Source organism: Phallusia mammillata, chromosome 3 (genome assembly GCF_965637545.1).
Source record: "Phallusia mammillata chromosome 3, kaPhaMamm4.hap1.1, whole genome shotgun sequence".
In the NCBI taxonomy this organism is placed as follows: Eukaryota; Metazoa; Chordata; class Ascidiacea; order Phlebobranchia; family Ascidiidae; genus Phallusia; species Phallusia mammillata.
In genome coordinates, this window is record NC_137254.1 from 19305877 (window position 1) to 19327490 (window position 21614).

Genomic DNA, 21614 nt, shown 5'->3' on the forward strand with positions numbered 1-21614 from the left:
TGGTTTTCTGTTTATTACAGTGGTAAAAAGCAAAGCCCAGGGTTCAAGTTCTGGTAGGTCCATTTTGAATTGTTTACACAAGTGTCGGAAAGCGGCCAGTTTGTTTTAGGTTGAAGTTACTGCTGCCATCACGTGTCTGACCTGGGTAAGGTGACCTTTATGTCGCAGAGTTCGTGCTCTCTAAAAAAACGATTGTGGAGTCACGGCCACCTCTGCAGTCAAAAATACCGGACATTTCGCTGACAAACACACTAGGCTGGGGAAGGCTTCAAACCGACCGGTGATTCATGTTTGTCGGAAGTTTGACGTCATTCCAGGAGTCAAGGCGGCGTGTTTTCCAAACTAGAAGACATGCGAAAATACTCTGCTTTCAGACTGCCATGACAGGCCGTCTATTGACAACAAAAGTCTGAGAGAAATCAATGTATGCATGAAGTAGAAGCACGAATCTTTTAAATTGGGCTTGTTCTGTGTTTTATGGGCTGCAAGAAACCACAATTGAGATAGGATTGTTTAAAGCACGTGTTTATGGCCATGTTGCATCGTGTTCAAGATACGAAGTATCACGAGTTGTATGAAATTGAAGTTTTTAATTTCCTGGTATCTATCAGTTGAAAGTCATTTGATCAGAGGTGTAGCGTATTGTAAGCTTGGAGTCAAGTTCTTTTACCTTTGGCGTTTCAATTCTCCCGGTCAAGCCACGAACCCCATGATAGTTAATTGGGAGTAGATTTCGTGGGAAAGTCTCACATCAAACACAAGATCACAGGATCGACCTTTATCACCACATGACCGGTGCTTTCTCGCCGACAAGCAAAGCATGTGCCGTACTTGTATTTGTGAGGCAACGGTAAACGTGAGATTGCACCAGGCAGTTTTGCCTTACGTTGTTCGTTGACCTTTTTATCTGGCAGTATTTGAAACCGGTGCCAGATTTCTCACCGTGCTGGTTTTCCGATTTTGTAATAAACTACGTGAAACACAAACCCAATATCTCAGTCATAGGAAATGCTGGTGATGTTGTGACATGGAAGGTTATTTGAAGCTAACTGTCAACAAACAGCGTAATGTTTTCAACTTCACGTTCGTTCAAAATCGGCGCGTATTAAGTCTTCAATAGTATTCTTAGTTTAAGTCATCTGAGCTTTCTTGCAGAGAAGTCTAGAACGATGTGTGACAGATTATTTAAAGCGTATTTTGCATTTCCATTTTACTCATAACTAGCAACATACCTTTATTTTATTGTTGTTTTTGTGTTTACAGTTTGATCTTTGGCGACCAACTAACGACAATAATACAAGGTAAACTTAGATTCGATGTGCCGTATATAGGAAAGAGTATTAACTCGCGAAGCAAGTGCGGGATTCCCAGGCCATTTATAAACTCAGAAAGTTCACGCGAAACAAGGGAAGCCATGAAAGACGATGCGAAGTCGCGACAATCGAAAGAGGGCAAAGAAATATTGAAAACTCCAGGTGTAATGACGAAGCCTGCACGCCGTCCCACCCAGCCATTGTTGTGCGGTTTCACGCAGGATGCACCTTTGCACTTTCTATTAGTCGCGGATAAGAAGACGGTGAATTCCAAGGAAGGTAGAAGCGAATTGCGCGAAGTTCCAAGACTGCCTGACACAATAGGTGAGCTATTCGATACTGCGGAAGGTATTGGTCGGGAGGAGGCTATTGAAAAGGCCAATGAAGGCCGAGAAATTTCGATAAACATCGATTGTCCAACAACAGGTTAGTTGGCGCCGTTTAAAAGTAACACTAAAAATTAATTTGCCCTTTAGATTTTGTGTTTCAACCAAAGAATCAAACTTATAACGCTGCGTCTGTACCAACAAATACCCTGCATCGTATTGCAAAAAAAGTGAAACAAACTTAACGTCAGGGTTTCGGCGTCATAAACAATTTAGGTTGACCTTGTAAGACAAACACCCAAAGTCAGCCTAAATATAGGCTTGTTTGCGCAAACATCTCACAGGTGTCCAGTACGTTGAATTAACATCCGGAACAAAATCCGTTGGGCAAAAACCTTTCTCTTTACTTACTAAGAAGGGGAGTAGGGACACTCTACCTGACACGTTGCATCGAGAAAGGCACCAGCTGATTGCGCCATCTTATTGCTTCCCATACGTTGCAGATCAAAGCGTCGATGGCGCACCAACCCGACCTGTCCCGTTGTTCGACAACCTGCTTACTTGCCAATACTGTAATCGTGGATACAAACGAATGACTTCTTTGAAGGAACACATTAAATACAGGTGCTCAAGACTAAACGAAATTATGTAACCATTTATATCGCTTGCTATTGATAATTAAATCTTCATACGTCTCCTGTTTAAATTCAAACAATATTGAAAGTTTAACTTATCCTCATAATTCGAATTATGCGGTCTAAGTTTCACCGTTTTCAAAAAGGCCGTTTTAGCTCGGTATGGACCTAAAGCTGTTAAAAAAGTCCGTGAAAACATTTCTTTAAATCCGACACATGAATGTAACTTAGAGAGATAAAGTCGTAATATTGACATATTTGTGTTAATATACTGATACGATTGTACTTTCAATGCCCTAACTTCATAGCCCAAAATAAGTGAGCGATAATTTGTTTTGCAATACAGTATAAGTTACCCTGAGTTTTTGTCAGACAGAAAAAACATAAAATTATTTTACTTTTTAAACTCAACGGTAACACAAATAGCCCATTTGCTATTATTGTGTGCAGGAAGAATTACATTTTTAAAAATTATTAAATTTTTATTGAACTGGCAGTTAGATTATCGATGTTTAGAATTTGTTTAGCGGCCGAACATTTTAAGTTAATTTTTTTTACTTTTTGTTTCGCCTCAGTCCTCCAAAATTTGTGAAATAATGTCGCAAACAAACTAAAACATTTTTTAAACAAATCACATTCTTTTCGTTCTATTGTTGTGTTTGAAACCAGAAGATTTTCCTGCTTGTCCCGAAAATGTATAAGCAACAACTATTTAATTTGTAGACCCATGTGTTTCTGCTTGTAGAACGAATTACGCCTTAAAAGAGGAATCAAATGTAAAATCATATTTTGAACATATATAGACCATGGTGTTATAAAATAAAATCTGAATTCATGTACGTTTTGTTGTAATTTTGCAGACATGAAAAGAATGAGGACAACTTCGTTTGTGGGACTTGTAAATATACTTTTGCTTACAAAACTCAGTTAGATCGGCACCTGGCGTCGCACAAACCTGGCAGAGACAAGGTTTGTAAAAAAAGATTTTAAAATAATATTACTCTGTAAAAATTACATTCACGACAATTTATTTTTATAATTTCAATCAACTAACAATAAGTTGAAATTTCTGTGGTCTTTGTCAAAATCGCAGGTTTGTATGGAATAGAAATATTCACGTAGTTTTTTTCCCAATTCCAAACACTTCATAATTACCTCTTTGCGCCAATTTTTATCTATGTATGATCGTTTCTTGGAGTTGAATAAGGTTTTACTTTGGCAGTTTTGTAACTTTGAAAATGATTGTTGTTCTTACAATAATGGCCGCTTTCTGTCGCCATTTTGCATGTCATCTGCACTTTGCTTCTTTTTCACCTCTGGGTGTCGCTGTTGACCCGCTACCACCTTCAAACTTACATCTTGCAATATATAAAACATGCATCCAACTTCATGTGTGGAAATCACACACAGTGGAGAAGTTGTTCTTGGTTTAAGTCAAATTTACTCCCATTAAACCGCGCTGGCTTTACCTCGGCCGGGAATCACGCTCGTGCTACGTTTTGTTGAATTGTTCACGAGTGTTCTGTGTCTAGCAGTTCGCAACAACATCACGCCAGTTCACCGACGGTATCAAAAGGTTACGTAGGTGCCTGTTACCGTGTTGCCAACTGGTAAATGCATTTACATTAAAGGGGAATTTTCGATTACTAATACGGTGTCGCAACATAGGGATTCGTCATTGGTAAAAGATTTAGCCCAATTTATCCGATTAATATAAAAGATAAGTTATATTTGAACGGATACAACACACTCAAATTCATTTCTTAAATTTAGTCTAAACTCCTGATGTGTTTTAACTTTATTTCTTTAATTCCATTAACTTGCACGAATAACTGTTAAAATATAATCGTACTTAAGTCACCACCGCCTTTTTGGTCTTTTATGAAACTAGCGTGTAGTATTTAGCTTGGCAACACCTTAAACTATTTCTAATTCACTTTCCCATGGGATCAAGCCACATTTGTTACGCTGACAGGAAAAAAATGGAGACATAGAATGCATAATAGTTAGTAAACATGAATTACATTGCGATTTGCTCCTAATGTGTATGTAACGATGAACATGATAGTTTTTGTTTATCATAGTCAGCACATAAACGCAAAAAGATAAATGTGTCAACCATTTTTTATTTCACATCGATGCGGGCGTTTTTGCCAAACAAACAGATTCAACTGAGGAAGTGTAAGGGCGTCTATCACAAGACAGAAAGTACCATTTCGAAAGTCGGAAGCGAATCAAGCGATTTATTTCTAGTTGTGGTGGCCTATTTTGTGTCATGAAACCGAACAAGCGTTTTCTGACACACGCATTTCGCAACCTTAACTAAACGCACAATTTATTTTTCAAGCTTTGCATTATTGGCATTTTGCCAATAAAACACGTGCATCGACGCCTAACGTCATTTCGATCACATGACACAGCTTAGGGAATCTGGGAGGACTGGTGGAGCGGGCACAACCTGTTAAAATCGCTTCGTTCGCATGCAACAGGGCACCGGTGATTAAGTAATAGGTTGTTGGGCCTGTGCGCTTGTTCAGCTGTCGCGGTGAGCCAGGGTCTGGAGCAAGACCCGCTTGGGAATTAATTGCAAGGAAGATTACCTCCACTCACCGCAAACACACATGCTGTTCACTACCTCACCCGATCGCCCTATGACTGTAGTGATAACAGGGCGTCGTTGATTAAAGACGTGCGAAGTGTAGTATGCAAATCGGAAACCGTAGGTACTGGCCACTTTTCTAAAACGAAAAACAAAGTTTAAATATAAAACTTACACGTTTTTGTTTGGAATAATTGTTCGGCCTATTTTACATAATATCATCTTTAACTTGTTGGTGTAAACCCAACATCATATGTTCATTTCATTTTACAAACCAACTTAATGGTTATGACTTTTCTTCATTTTAAATTGTACTCTTTTCAAAGGCTCATACTAGGACGATCTCTTACCTCTGGCCTATAGGGCTCTTAATTGTTTTGGGGCTTTGCGATTGTTGTATGGTTTTCGTCACATAAGGTGAACTGGTGATTCGGTGTACGGGCATTGTGACGTGAACAACATCAAAGCGCTTGGGTTGATAAATAACAGACGCTGTCCGTTGGGTTTGTCACCTTGTTTCTCCATCAAAAACTCACGTAGCCTACAGGCTGCAGTCGAAGGAATGTTGTCGCTTCCATTTTAACTGTTCATTTTTTTTCTTTTCTCTTGAGGAAAAACTTTGCAGACTTTTCCATTTTACTTCTCACTAAGAATTTTACCGGTTGGTTAATGCGCACACCCTAAAATGGAATTTTGGATGATTTATTATTTCAGTATTGTTATTCTGTAAATCAAAACAATGTAACCACTTAACAACTTTATGTCCCAATGGGGATTTAAAACAAGTATTTTGTTCTTGACTGTCTGTCTTCGACTATAACGAAACATCCATTGCTTAATCAGCTCTTCGGTTTAATTTCAATTCAGACTGTGACATAAATGCTTTGAAGGTGTGCGTGAGTAAAAGGCTTTACCATCTATCACCCTAGGGACTTAATGCACGGTTTAAAAGGCCAATGTTGATTATTTGCTCTTCCCAGTTGTGTGCATGATCGCCTGTGTTTCGCGCGTGGTTGCAGTGTGCTTTGATGCCTCTCCCATAACGCCTCGTACATCGGGCTGTCCATCGTCATCTTTACAGCAGCTTTTTCGTAACATTACAGAACATGTTATGGCTGGATGTATATTGCAAGCTTTGAGTATTTAGCATTAGCAGAATCGACAGGTTAGGTTTTTGTTTTGTCAGCAACATTTTGCATCAAGTGGATGGCTTTGATTTTCTTGTATTCTCAACGCACTTCATCGTTTTCCGCAAACTCGCCGACATTTCGTTCTCGCGTTGCACGAAATTTTCAAGTTTGCTGCAATTCTTATCGCGTATCAGCTTTTTCTTGTCCTTTTACAATTGCCCTTTCGTGCACTTCTTTTATTGTTTTAAATTGTTTAACTTGGGCCGAAGGGCTAACTTAGTACGCCAGTTTTGTTAGAATTAATATTGTTTTGTGTTGTGTGCAAAAGTGTCACATATAAAAAAACAGAAAAAAAAAACAATTACCGTTGCGTTTACTCTTATTACTGCATGCCTTAAAAAAATATCTACGACAAAAAAAAAAAAAAAAAAACAAGTAAAAAAGTTTGAGTGTTTCTCGTATCGTTCTGTACACTTTTTGCATGTTTGTTGTTGTTTTTCCATCTGTATTTTCTTGCTCAATCCATGACACATAGTAAGCCGGTGGCAAGGAATTAACTCATTTTCGAACCACCCTCTGATTCTTCCTCATCCAAACCCGTATGACTCACCGCGGAAAGGCGTTGGCTGTGGAGTCAAATGCCGGCGGCTTCTTCGGCTCATTTCGTTGGAGCAAAAAGAAAAAAGTTCTGAAGTTTTATTTGCGCGAGGTTACTTGGCATTCTAGTGACGAGTTTTAGTATTAATTTCTTTTTTGCCTGCTAAATGCGCCACACTGTAAAAGGCATGTTCAACCTTTAATTGGGAAGCTCTTAACTTTTTTGAACATTTCTATTAAATATAAAGTTTGGCTTGGACTTAATGTTCAAACTAAGGAAATTGTATCTTTTTCAGGTGTGCAAGTTTTGTGGAAAAGCTTTCATCAATATATACCGACTTCAACGTCACATGCTCACACATAACGAAGGTAAGATGTGCTCTATATCGCCACCATGCGATATAATATATTTCTACTTCTCAATTCACTGGCTTTCTATAAACTGACTCCAGAAGGGACCTTTCAGAAACTTAAACACAACGTTGCAATCACTTTTTTAACACTAAATTCGTAATTTTTTTTAAAAAAGGATACATGTAAATTGTCCTCAACACAGTCATATGTGGTGGTGTTTTTCTAAAACCTTGCTGGCAATAAATGATTTACCTGTGATAAAAACGACTAGAGTGAAAACAACTTTTGTTCATAAACCATAGTGGATACTTATTTGCTGAGATGAATGATTTTATATATTGCTGGCACATATTTTGTCACAATTTACATGTGGTAAAAACCTTCTGTTATCACTTGGTACTTTAACAAAGTAATCCCATTTCAAATTGCCATGTCGCTTCAAACTTAATATGAGTTTGACATTCAGAAACAGGCAACTATGAACTTACTTCAAACCCAATTTGTGCGAATCTTTTCCTGCTTCGTTTGATCCGAAACTTTCACAACTTTTTTGTCACTACAATGGCACTGATGCCAAGTGAAAGCGGGAAACGAAACAATGTTGACAAATTCACTTTCGCTTCACATTCACATGCAACTCTATTTTAATCGACTTAGGACTAAAATAGATCAAGGGTTAAACTGAGACGTCAATTGCGTGACAATCTTGCTGGCGAGTTTTTTTGCGTGCATATGTCTCTTATGTTTCGTTCAGTCATGAGATTTTTGCATGTTATTGATTTGCACGAAATTAATTTTTAGATTTTTGACACCATTTGGCCTCGATGTAATAAAAAAGCGACTTTTCTTTACGTCGAAAAAACATGATCGTAGAAAAAGTTCAAAAAAGTTTATTGCACTTTAAACCCACCTCAACCCAGCAGTGTCTCAAACGCGCATCGTAAAATCCCAGTGGCCGACGAACAAAAGTTTGCTGCACGTTTTTGTTTTAGCAAAGCTGTCTATTGTATCAACCCCACCAATATTGGGGCAATGAGGTATCAGACAAATAAAACCTGTCGCAACATTTGCAGTTAAAATAGCCTGTTTGGTGTGACAGAAATGCAAAGCTAATTAGTTTTTTTTTTATCTTTAAATGCCGAATTCAATCCCGAAATGCATACGTTTGGACTTAGTAATGTATATATTTGTAACTAGACCCACAAAAACTTCAAAAAGATAGTTTACGATAAGGTCAATTAAATAAATTCGAACTATCCCTGATTCTGACATTTCTTGCAAACCAATGTTTTAATTTCTATTTCAAGGAAGTCGAAAGTTCGCGTGTGACGTATGTACCAAGTCATTCAAATACAAGCATCACTTAAAGGAGCACAAGCGCATCCACAGCGGTGAAAAACCTTATGAGTGCCCAAATCCGAACTGCAACAAGCGATTTTCACATTCCGGATCGTACAGGTGAGAATATATTGTAAACTTTTTGTGTTTTGGAAAATCCCTATAACGTTTCGGAAGCAAACAGTGCTAATAGGTAGTGTTGTAGTCGGGTAAATGCCAATTTACACTTAACCGCAATGGTTTTGCTTTGATTCGACTTTTATATCTCCAGAGTACAGAAGTGGCTCACCTCTTTTCAGGCAAGGTTTAACAATGTAGCAAAACATTAATATTGCACAACAGACCTTAAACCCCAACATGACTAGTCACATGAATAACTTTCCACGGTCCTTTGCCAAAAGCACGTGACCTGTGCAATAACCTGGCAACAGTTTTGCCCAAAACATCACGGATTTTGTCCATATTTTACAACCATAGCCCTTTAGGCCAATCGCTCTTTATTCGATGTGTCTGCAAAACAATTGCAAATCGCACGACCAAACTGCCACCTGCCTGATCACGTGACCACCTTCTGCGTCACACCTACTTCCGAGGCTGCCAACAGACTTGCATAACATGGGTGACTTTTCCGGCAAGGCTTTGTTTGGATATTTTCATTGTAGTCAAAATAACAGTTTGGTCATACATACGGTTGGTTGACATCGTTATAAACGATGTCCTGTGGCATTATCGTAATTGATTTGTCTCCAAACTGTGGTTATATTTAGACTTTGTTCTTGTTTTTAGGCTTTGATGTAACCTGAACTATAGTGACCTTCAGTAGTATGAGTTAAGGTTAAATAATGGAAAAATTTGTTTCACGTGTCGGCGAAAAGAACACTTAAACCAGGAACAACATTAAACTTACAATTTTGAAATAATCTTGATGATTAAAGAAAATAACTTTTTCCCTTTACTTTATTTTGATGTAAAAATAATGATGACAATTGCGATATTTTAAACGTCTACAAACGATGTATTCCCTACACAAGCTCGTAAGTCTTTTCATTTTATACCTGGAATGTTGAAAATGCTACGACTAAAACAATTTATCTGTGCCGCATTCACAAAATTACCTGGGCTCCTGTGCGTTTTGTTTCCAAAAACCTGCTTGCCTCCTAAAAATGAGTTTCCCAGTAATCCGTCCACTCCTAGGTGCTATATAATTAGGTGGAAATTCGTCGTTGACATATTGACACATTGCCAGCTCAAATTTTGACAGGCGAGTGTACTGTGTGCAACTTTAATTGACTTGTACCGCTGCAGAGCCAGTGCTACCCAAATTGTATGGCGTTTTTTTTAATTAATTAATGTTGCACCTCGTAATCTTGAATCAGCGTACCTATAATGTCGGCAAGCGTACCTATAATGTTGGTCTACGCATTGCGTCGCTTCCAGGTTGTGTAACTAACCCGAGTTGTTGCGTCACGTGGTTTAGTTACGTCAGCCATAAAATGTGCCTTTCCCATTTTTGCACGCGGCCCCCGCACACCAACGTGGTGGTTCTTACTCTTCTAACGATTGCATTAATTACAATTATGTCGCGACATTGTAAAGCGCTAATGAGTAAGTAACCTTTAACTCGGCGAAAGTGTGTGTAAAAGATTAATTTTGGACCCTCTATTTAATTTCAAGTTTTTTAACCTCATTTATGGATGTTAAAGTTTCGGAGAAATTGTGGAACGTCTATAGAACTTCAGACAAATGTTTTTTTTTAAATAACAGTTAAGACAATTTGTGACATGGGTTTAATAAATGGAAAATCTTAATTGCTTGTCTTTCAGACATTTTTGGCTTAATGAGATTTAAATTTATGCTTACTGCTCCGGAATCAGCTATCCCGAGATTATTAATCACTTTCGATTTTCATTAACCACTGCGGCTTTTGCGGCGTGATACCTTTGTCGTGTTGTTTGCATGCCTGCGTCTAGACACTTCCTAATTATGACAGGTCTCATGCACGGGGCTGGCACAAATTTGCTTTTTTAGGTGCATATTTACGTACACAGCTGTGATGCGATGCAATTTGCTGCACCCCCCATATTCCCGTTAAATGCTAATGAGCTGCCTGATTTGCTGCGTAATGCCGTCCACTTTAAACACAAGCCTTTTTAAGGAGTTGTAAGTGGCAAAACACCAAAATATTGTCTTTATTTTCACGATCAAATTCGTAATGCTGATGTGACAAGCCATGCAAGCACAACTAAATCCTGCGGAATGCTTTGTTGTCAGGTCACGATTGGGTAATTACATCAGCGCCTTGGGTTGTTAGGCATAACCCGATTCGCGACTACTTTAATGTCACTTTAAGCTCATACATCCAAAATAACGACGTAGGGAGCACGTTGGTTGCCCCCAGAAACTGATTCGCACTTTAACTCCAAAAATATGCTCAACCTTTAACAGGCTCCTTTACCCCAACGGACAATTTTAATTGACACTACTCTTTCATTTCTTCTTCGCTGTTATTTTGTAATTTTACATGCTGTTATTAATTTTTTTGTTTAATTTTGTTGTTGATCACCAGTTCGCACATCAGCAGCAAAAAGTGCATCGGAAATTCAAAACCTGGTCAACTCACACAACAGAAATATATAGAAACCACAACTCAAATCCAACCCAAGGTCAGCGAAGTGCAGAACTTTGATCACGCACAAGAGGTAAAGTTTATTCTTCAGCATGTGGGGTCCTTTTCAAATAAAATATTGTCAAGATATATCTAAGTCACATTATATACGCCAAAATTAGCAGACCGTTTCAAAACCGACAGTGGTAATAGTTATTTTTTCGAAGCGCTTTCCTCCTGTCAAAGCATTACTATATCGCAGCGTTAGGATTACGTTCCAACGTCATTTAGTTGATGATTCCTGTCATAACGTTGCTTTACAATAGGAGTCTACAGAACTTCTCGGATGAGATTAAACTTTGCGCGATCAATTTACCCTTATATCCATCGAAATACTGGGAACCACACCAATGTCCACCAACGGCATGGGATTGTTATGCCAGAAACTATATGTAACAGTATCAGCATAAAATTTTGATAAAGCCACTGAGGATGCATGATAAGTGTATCGCTTCCGAACTTGCTTGAAAAATTGTTTAAACTTCGTCTGTACGAGACATCTTATAGTACAAACATTTCTTCAATGTAAAACATGCTGTCGAATGACACTAGTTGTTACTTCACAACCGCCATTTTAGTTGCCACATTACCCACACCCGGTAAGTTGTTTTCAAAAATAGCAGGCGGTAAAGATATGTGGTCAGCAGTAAGTTTTTGATTGCAAACTGTGTACTGGGTGTTATATTTTCCACCTATTGTAAAATGGTATTTATAATCTCGAAGCGTTAAATCGTAGTTTTAAATTGCCAGCGGTTTGTCTAAAATGTGTCATTTGTTTCGCTGTTCTTTTTGTGCGTAAACGACATTTTTTGTGTCGATACAGCACTCTGGGAAGAACAAGACAGTTTGAAATAATATTATCTGTTATGTCTATTTTAATAGGAACCGTGTACAGGCTGTGTGCGGAAATTGCGGGAAACTAATAATAAATGCAAATTACCTTACCAAGTAATTTATCGCTTAGGAACAGTGTGCTTATTAGGCTCTTTTTATTTTTTACATCCAATTTTTGCACTAAATTTTTGTGCTTGTAGGTGACAACACAAAGAGACACCTCCGGTACAAGGCCCAACGACAACATGTTGATACAAAACCCGAACCTACAGAGGTCATTTCATGATTGTGGATCGCAAAAAGCTTCGTAAGCATTTTTTTGATTTTTAAACACTTGCTTCCAATCAGAGTAATACAACTAACAGAATGCAAAGGCGTACGTATATATGATACATATTAATAAACACTTAGAGGGATATTACATATTACTGTAGAGATTGGGTTTTGCATTTAGTGTATGTCAATTTGAACGAACAGAAACCGGACCGAACTACCAGGCAGAACGTTCTACAAAGTCGGTTGTGGACTTTTTGTCTTTCAACTTATGTTAACGATTAAGTTCGTATGTTGTTCGACACACAACGCACACAGGCCCGACTGTCGCTCACTCACTATCACTCGATTTCCGCAAACAAAACCCAGGCATTACACAGCAGACTGCGACCCATGTCAGCCATCCTCTGGCGGCTTGGAACGTCTTCATCTATCACCTGTATCCGGACTGGCTCTGGGCACGGTTTTGCAATTTCCCACATTACGTTTCCGTTAAAAAAAACACAAACAAAAAACAAACAGCAGTGTCGCATGTTGGGATTTACCATGCAAGCGTAATCAACATGGTCAAATTTTAACAAATACATACTTGCAAGGATAGATTACTATATCAAGTAATTATGTACACATGGCATAAAACATATTCAGTAGATTTGTGTAAACGATGAAAAATCCCCGCACAACCACGCAACTATGACCCATTTAGTTCGTATGAAATGCATAAAAACGACATGGAAACAACACCAGATACGTAAACAATGCACACATCGTTAAAGTCGCTTGTTTGGACATTTGCTTTGACTATTCTAACTTTCTTTCTTAGAGCACTATCGATTTTCATTCATCACGTTTTTCAAGAAAATATTGTAATTTTGCGGTACTTTGAAATTCCAAGGGGATGCAAGCGCCCCCTCTTGCCCCTAGGTGCCGGCCCCCATGACCCTGGGCTTTTAGTATGTCAATCAAATATATTTTGCTACCTCCCATTTTGCAACAAGTAAAGCGTGCTTATTGCAGACAGAAACACATAACACGTCTACTAAAAATAGTGTTTTTTTCGCGCTCCACTTAAAAATCCCCCATTAAGCATCCCTAAACTAGGACAAGTCCAACGGAAGCAGAATGGAAAAATACAAGACGCAAGCGAAAATATTGACACGAAACTGGACATTGCAACACGCGGGATGTATAAAAACCCCATCACTGTCATCCTGTTGTGATACCAACACGTTGAGTGTGACGTTTCACATGTGCGATAATGACGTAGTATTAGGGCGCGTGATTTTAATGATAAATGATCGTGTGTAGCATCTTTGTTGTTGTTCCTGTGTGAGTAAAAACCACCGAGATGTGTAAGTTTGTTTCATCATTCTTGGAATTTTTTCGAGATAATTGTCTCATAGATGAATTTTCAGTTGAAGTTTAACGCATTATTTTGTGGTAGATAATGTGGCGTTTACTTAACTTGCTTATTGCAAAACGTACGTTTTTCAAACGGTGTCCTGCAACATAAACACAGATTGAAGTATTCAAACGGTTTACTTTTATGATTCGGTTTAACCCGAATGGCACTCTTAATTGATAACACGCAAAGGCACCAACAACTAGTTTATGTCTGAGGGTGTTAAATGCACGATATCTTGCCTAAAGCATTTCTCTTACAATCATATGACGTTAAGTTCAAGGCATTTGACCTCTGAATTAGTGAACGCATAGCGGATGTGAGTTACACAAAATTCAGAAAATTACAAAGTTCACCCTGTTTGACCGATTGCTGTTGTCATGACACCCGACATATTTCACCTTTTTTCGATCGTAAAACTCTCAGGCTTGCTCTTTTCTTTTCCCCGAAAACCAAAAACCTGAGATCATTAACGTTAGCTTGCGTGCGACAGTGGCATGAAAGTTTGTGCTTCTGAACTTGGGCCAAATACTAATAAGACACGTGAGAAACGTTTGAGTTAAACGTGTATCTCTTCTGGGTTCAAGTTTCTTTGTTGTGGCGCTGATATTGCGACATCACTTTCCTTTCTTGAGCTTCAAACAAGACCACGTTGACCAACACTCGAAATACTTCGCAAGACGCCAGTTCCTGATGGACACTACACAGATTAAAACTGTTACTGTTTTGCCCAATAATTAGTTACAATTTTGAGTGTAGTTTTTTTAAATTTCATTGGAGTTTTTTTTTGTTTTTTTTTATTTTTTTGAATGGCCTTTCTTAAGTGCTTCGGGCATTGAAATATGTGTTTAGAGACAAACGCAAACACAATATTTCAGAAAAGTAAAATGAAAATTTTGTGTTTTTTTAAGAAACCTACGTAATTTGTTTACGTTTAAATACGGTCATTGTAATTAAAACGAAACAGCAAAAGATCTAAATACAGCCATTAGCTTTACTCATATATCGAAACGCTTGTTTGGTCTACGCGAGTGCAAATGGTACCAAAAATGTCCATCCCTACTTATTTGGTGATGCAGCGTTTTGCAAAGAAGCACGATTTGTTCACGTCTGATCAACATATTTTTTGTCGCGTTTTGTTTAGTTCATTCCAAGCCATATCCATTACGTTCATTCGTCAGGATACGACAGACATTATCTTTACACACTGAGGTGTCCAATGTAATTAGCCACGTATTTTGGACAGTTGGTTTAGAGATTTGTCTTTGTCAACTTTCCAATACACGAGGATCGCTATTTGGCGCACTTTTGTGCATAACTTTGTTGATGTAATGACTGGAGCCGATTAGTTCGACGAATTTTTCAGGTCATTTCGGTTTTTGTGAAAATAATTTGCATATTTTAAACACGGCGTTTGCCAAGATCTCAAACGAACTTTATTCGCCAAAGGGACTTTTACATTTAATACTATAGACAAAAGCAAAGGGGTAATCGGGTTTGTTCGTTGTAAAGCATGTTTATGTCATTGAAAGTAGCTTAATGCATTAGACTCTTTGAAGTATCATAATTTTTGCTGCATACTGATAAACCTTTGGCGGCAAAGTCGGAATCCAAGCATAAACTACTAACGACAACTAAAGGATACACTCTAATTGCGAGGCCTGCCTATTATAGTCTACGCACTTAACATATTTGAAAATTACAGTTGGTTTCCGAAGGGCCTCAAACGTAGCTGCAACAAGCGCATTGATATTTGCAATTGTTTTGTTGTTGTTGTTTAAAAAAATACCAATGAAATATACGTAAGAGTGGATGCTGCATCGAAAGTGTACAGACAAATTTATGAATGAAACTAAATAACGTTAGTTTGCGGCGACTATAGGTCATCGCCCGCAACATCACTGTTGTCCGCACATCCGCCCACAAGCGATACATCATTATCACGGGTCGAGATTTTACGCGGCAAGCTCATGCTCTGCGTTGTTTCTAATCGTGCCTGAACAAATACGGTCGACGTGACATGACTTCCGACACAGAACACAACTCACGTCCAGTAAATCCCTGCCCCCCAAACCCGACTCCTTGTCACTGGACGCACATAGGTGTCATCTCCTTGATTAATCTCACAACTTTGTGCACATAAGCTTGACGAATCGCCAGGCCGAGCAACGGACTGTGGGCAGTCGTGACCGACTTCATGTCTTACTTTGTTTACGCAAAACCTTTAGGGAAATCGAACTTGCCAATGCCTAACATGGCTTCACAATTCTGTTTTAAGCCTGGTTGTTTTTTGTTGCTTACGCAGATAAGTTAGTTACATTCAGTTACGACCACTAGTGGTCCATGATGGCTTTTTTGGCGGTCCACAGGAAGTTATTATATTTGGTGATAAACTGAAAATAGTTGCATTTAATTTATTGAATATTCATTACTAAAAAACTTCTTCAAGTTATTGACCATTTATTATAGCTGTCAATGTTTGATATTACTTCTCAAAATTTTGTACTGAAGAAATATATTTCATGCCAATATACTTGTTGTGGATGCTTTCTTTATCCTTACTGGTCATCCATAGATTAAAACGAGTTTCCAATTTGCAATAAAGCCCTTTTGGACCAAGTTCCGAAGTAATGTGTTGCACAGCGCGTTAAACTTGCGCTGTTTTGCGACTATTTGTCACGTTACACCGAAAGAATATGGAGATGCAAACACGAATTTAAGGGTTTTGTATATTCCTAAACCACTTTTTACCAATATGTACACGACAGCAATACAAAACGTGCTTTAATATGCAAGCAAATTTCCACGAAGTCGCTGTGCTGGGCCAAAACAGCGCAGTCGTCGCGTGCTTTGCCGCAAAGGTGCGCATATGTTTCGCGACTCTCCTCGTCACGTGACCCGCGGGACAGGTCAGGAAACTCGACATCCCGGATCCAAAGCAGCAATTTGTTTTGTGATACACACCGTTGCGCGAGAGGCGCAGGGAATGTTGCTTAGGGAAGAAGCGTTAGCAGCTGTCGTCAGTTTGCTCTGCCCGTCAGTAAGTTGAGCTTAATGCCTACATCGAGCTGCCTATCATTGCCCTGTTAAGCTACACTGGGTGTTTGCAGGCATTGTATGGGCGGCGTTTGCGGAAATCATATACGATAAGGTATTGTTTGATATATTGTGCGCTTGATAGCTGGCTCCGGCCGTTTTCTGGTAGTTGCCTGTTGCTGAAAATACACGCCGATGTCGAAAACGCGTTAAATGGCGCGAGTTAGGAATACCGATGTGTGTGTACTCAGGCTAAGTCCGGACCGCAATGGTGTTGTGTGATGCTTGCCGGTGTGTACATCGTAACCTGTAAAACTTGCTAGCCAGCTTCGCAGCGCCATGCTGCATTACAAATTGTGTAATGAGAAATATTGCCAATAAATTACCATCGTTGTAATTAGCGAGGAAATATACAAATCTTTAGTACGAGGTTTATTATGGCAGGGATTGTCAAAAAACAATGAGCTATTTCAGAGTTCGTAGCGCTCATTTTACTATTTAGTTTTGATTGCGAAGGCAATTTGGAACGCTCGTTAAAAATGCGAATACAACATGTAAATTGCTTGTGCAATTTCGGGACGGTGCTGGCGTGCGCACAGGCTTGCTTTTCAATAATGACGCTTCCACGGTAAAGTAATTTGCACTGATGCGATGAATTCGAGGGATTGTTGCTAAATATATGTCCCGCAACTCGCCGTGGACCTCACGTATTTTGCTTGGACTAACAAACCTGAAGGCAACTGAATCCACGCGACTTGTGCTAATGACTAAGCCGTCTTTTCTGGTCACTTCGCACTCACTGTGGACTTTCCATGCGCGTGAAATGCAAGTGATTATAATTAGCGACATTGAGGTGGAAAACTCGCGGCACGTAGTCCTTGCATGTTTACCAACTTTTGGGAAAACAGTTCAACGTAAGGCAAGGTGGAGTTACATTCACTTTCCGTGAAACGCTTCATTTAATTCTAATGAACACTTGCATTTCGGCCATATTAGAAATGACTCACGTATTGCGCTAAATTTGTGTTTAGTGGGAATTTTAAGCTGCAGAACCTGGTAAAAAAACATTATTGCCCATTGCGGCGGTCACGTGACTACTTAACCCGAGCCGCGATACAAATAATAAAAAAATAATAAGCCAAACTTTACGCGAAGCAGTCGAAGCACCTTGTCCAACTTGCAAACAGTTTTAAAGCGAGGGCCACCATGTATGTAGCCATCGCCACCAGCAACCGTACATGTTTAATATTGTCAAACGCCTGTTACGCATTTCAATAGAAACGCTTGGGCCGTCCAGGAAACGTGGCCCTCCGCTCACGTCAGGCGCTCAGGTGTTAAATTACTGGGCTGTTTCTATTATTGTTAAAGCTCGATTGCTGTCAGCAAGCGGCTTCTGCGTAGGGACGACATGATATTTACGGCAAACTGTTCTCATTATGTGTTAGCTGCAGTATTGGTATCCTGTTGAAGCACCAGGGGTTAATAGAATACCTTAATTTTCTACATTATTTGCATCTTGTACCTGTTTTGTTCCAGCGTTGGAGGACTTTACGTTTCTGGGAAACTGACTGACGCTGTAATGAATGAACCAAAGGTGGAGAACATATGGCGACCCGATAATTCGTGGTGCAAAGACGAAGGTGTGCGAAAATGTCTCAATGACGAGAACAAGGACGAAAGTTCGAGAACTGAGCGTGTTTTGGCCAAACGTCCATTACACAACGTTGGATCATTATCGTTGGGCGAAGGGAGGCCTGTCATCAGCCCGTTACCTGTGACTGGGAAAGACGGATGCAGCTTCTCCAATTACCAGGACCGTGCGTCCGGCGTGAGGGGAACAGGTTTTTCGTCAACATCTATCAACGTTTCCATGAACTGTGAGGGAGATAGCAACGCAGCATCAGCAGCAGGACACGCTCGAAGACTGGATTGCACAGGCAAGAAATTCTAAAAAATGCACTTTTTTTCGCTTGAAAATTTTTTTTTAACTAAAATATACAAGCCAAATCGGCATTTATTTTGGACGTCTTGGGGTGAAATAAAACTAACAGATCCAGTGTAACATGTTATTTCATGTATGTTCTTACTCAGAATATTTAGTTTTTTTAAGCTTAAATTTTGTGTAATTTAAATTATGACGTTCGTTCAGATCTTGACAACGCACAAAGTCATCCAAGCTATCTCAATCAAAGGTAAAATTGTCTTAATTTTTATTCATTTCTACTGCATGTCACAACCAATTTTTTTCACAGATATATGTCACATAGCCCTGCAACAGAAAAAGCAAAACAGGATAGCAATCAATATGTGAGTTATTTGTTGTTGAGTACTTTGTTTTATAATTTTTATAATGATTTTGCTTGTTTTTAGTTGTCGCCATCAAACCGGGGTTGCAACAATTCAAGGTGAGTCCAAAATAATATTCTTGCCACAAAAAGTCGATTCCGTATTAGAAGTTACTTAACTGAATTGACGTCGCAAACCATTCAGGCGAATAGGGAATTGCTACAATCAGACTGCTAATAAGAACATTATTTTATATAAGCTATTGCTGCCAGGCATAGCATCAAGTTTAAAGAGCTCTTCTGGCAAATGTGATTTTATTCCGACGTTTCGACGTCCTATGCAGGTCGTCTTCATCAGGGTAAATAACACTGAATGCGACTAGTACAGTGCACGATAAACAAAGGAAAAAAAGAATAGAACGCAAGAACATTATTTGTTGAAAAACTTGTGAACCTCGGTTGGTTATTCCTTGTCTACCTTTATTGTCTTTGCACCTGTTAAAGCCGATATATTGTAAGTCGAACTTTTCATGTCGTGAAAACTCAGTGACATAACCAGGTCAGGGAACCATGTCCTGCTTGGAGGAAGCGCCCTGGTGCGAGGCAGGTCAATTACGGACCGTATATTGCCATCGCTCCATTGTTGCGTCACTTCACTTTCACCGTGTCCACTCAATGACGTATCACCGATCCCGTTCATGGCCCAACGCCGACGATCCGGTAAATAACGTCGGCGGTGTCCGTGGTATTTTTCTGGGTTGTCGCAGCGGGAGTACGGGTTTCTGCTGGTCATAAAGCAACGGGGCGTCGATACAGCGATCCGCAATTAGCCACGGATGAGCTTGGCCGTTATGGGAACGCACCGCTTTCCGCATTTACAATTCGTTGCGCGGGCTACTATTGATACAATACCTTTTCGCCGGCGCTGCGAGATCGTTCAAAGACGGACGCCTCGCATTGGTTAAGGTAGATGAGCCAATTGCAGCGCACAAAAGGTAGGCATTGTTTTCCACCGCCAAATCACACCAGGCAACTTGGCGTGCCCTGTTAATCGGTTTGGGAAATTCTTACCGTTCCTTCGACTGGAATGCACAGCGTTTAATGCCATACGGGGGATAGGATTACACTCGTTATGTAAGATTAGCTTGTAAATCCTGAAATGCTGCGTTCTGCTTATTTCGCACCAACTTGCACATGCACTTTCGACTTACTCATCACATTCGTCAGCTATTTGCCAACGCTTTCACATGCTTGAAAACCTTGCCTTGGTATATTTAACTTAAGCCGATGCAAATTCCGTCGCAGAAGCTGATTTATGACAATATCGCTGTACCTTCGTAGCTAAATAGCATTCTATCAAACATTGTGAAAACAATAAGTAAAAATTAACCTTGACACTTTTGCGTCGACGAAGTGGGTTTTGTCCGTGACTTTTATTAAATTTTGCTAAAATATGAAAGCTTGTCCAAAAAATCAGTCTAATATGCAGTTTAGTTACAATTTCATAGACCTGTCGTTTAATATGGGGTTAAAATAGAAAGATTTGTGGCGTTTGTTATTCTGACGAAAGCTACCGAATTTCTAGTTAAAAGAGGTCAGTAACAAGCCACACATGCGTTTTGAGGTGCATCGGAAACTAATTTCACCTAAACATGTGGCACAAATTGTATGGCTGTGTGTTTTCTGAATCAGTAAAGTTGTTGTCTAGACACAACGTCTCCAACACACAGGTGACACGCGCACAACCGGCGTAACCCTGTCTCCAACGCAACGCCTGCACGGCGAATTAGCGATTTTTTTCAACAGTGGTTTAAACTAACAGTAGTAACGTAGATGTAAAATATTATTGGGGTAAATTTTGTGTAGACAGTTTTAAAGGGGCATTAACGAGATCAAAACGTCGACTGCGATAACATAATTATCCCTGCTGGATTCGCTGCGCACCATTCTTCAAAAGGTGCCCTGTTAGTTGGCCATATGTTGCACTCCATGCGCACGCACGCCCATTCATCCACATGCTGCAACATCGACAAACCAGTCAATTTTGTTTCGGAACGGATGCACATGAGCTGTGTACTTCGCAGTCCTATGAAGCCGCCATTGTCGTTTGCTGTACGACTCCGGCACCGATTTTCCGCCCAGCATTGGACCTCTATATTGTGTTGTCCTATCACTCATAGGTCAGATGGGACATAGCACTTAAGCGCAACATCAAGAGGTTATAGCGCAACAGTATAATGGTATGAGATGTGGAAAAGCAAAGTTTATTCCACGCTAAGGCGATTCACCCTTCGTTTGCAGAACTTTTAAATTAAGTTTGAACATATAGGATGTGATTATGCTCTTGTACACCAGAAATTAGTTTGAGAGCGTTTGGCCATGCTTAAATTTTAACAATTTGGTTTAGAGTAATTTGGATAAGTTTAGATTTTTGACGACGAGAAAGTTTCAGATAATTTCTGGAATGATTGTGACGTCGGTTTTGTATTTATACCAAATGAACCGACATGGCGGTCCCCAAACAGTTACATGATTGTTCATGTTAGGTCGTGGCAGAACCCTGCGAGCAGGCATATATGATCATGTACTAATGCATATTGGCTTTATACAGTGGGGCGGATCGGATATGAGCCACAGATCAGTTGGTGATGTTACAAATTTCTGGAAACCGCCCTGTTGTTTTGCACGCATGAGCACGGGTGCCATATTAGCAACGGAAAAACCCCTCTATCGCAGTTGCGTTTTGATGCGAAACTCATTAGATGTGGCATGCTCGTCACGTTTCATAATGCCACAGGTTGAACGTACTTGCACAATAGTGACGAAG

The 21614-nt window shown here is 39.6% G+C and overlaps 1 protein-coding gene across 3 annotated transcripts in view; it reads left to right on the forward strand.

The window, feature by feature from the left end:
• The first annotated feature begins 1303 nt into the window (after nt 1-1303).
• The window catches only part of LOC145217882 (uncharacterized), a 30539-nt gene continuing 10228 nt past the window's right edge, over nt 1304-21614 (forward strand). The window contains exons 1-11 of one of the 3 annotated variants that reach the window (XM_080085251.1): nt 1304-1739; nt 2143-2263; nt 3135-3243; nt 6897-6969; nt 8262-8412; nt 10859-10991; nt 11992-12098; nt 18039-18439; nt 18652-18694; nt 18755-18809; nt 18873-18907. In XM_080085251.1, the coding sequence (XP_079941377.1) occupies nt 1415-1739; nt 2143-2263; nt 3135-3243; nt 6897-6969; nt 8262-8412; nt 10859-10991; nt 11992-12098; nt 18039-18439; nt 18652-18694; nt 18755-18809; nt 18873-18907 (1553 nt within the window). In that variant the 5' untranslated portion in view covers nt 1304-1414. Of the gene's footprint in view, nt 1740-2142; nt 2264-3134; nt 3244-6589; nt 6713-6896; nt 6970-8261; nt 8413-10858; nt 10992-11991; nt 12099-18038; nt 18440-18651; nt 18695-18754; nt 18810-18872; nt 18908-21614 lie in introns of those variants that run through there. The other 2 variants (XM_080085252.1, XM_080085254.1) reach the window with 2 other exon arrangements.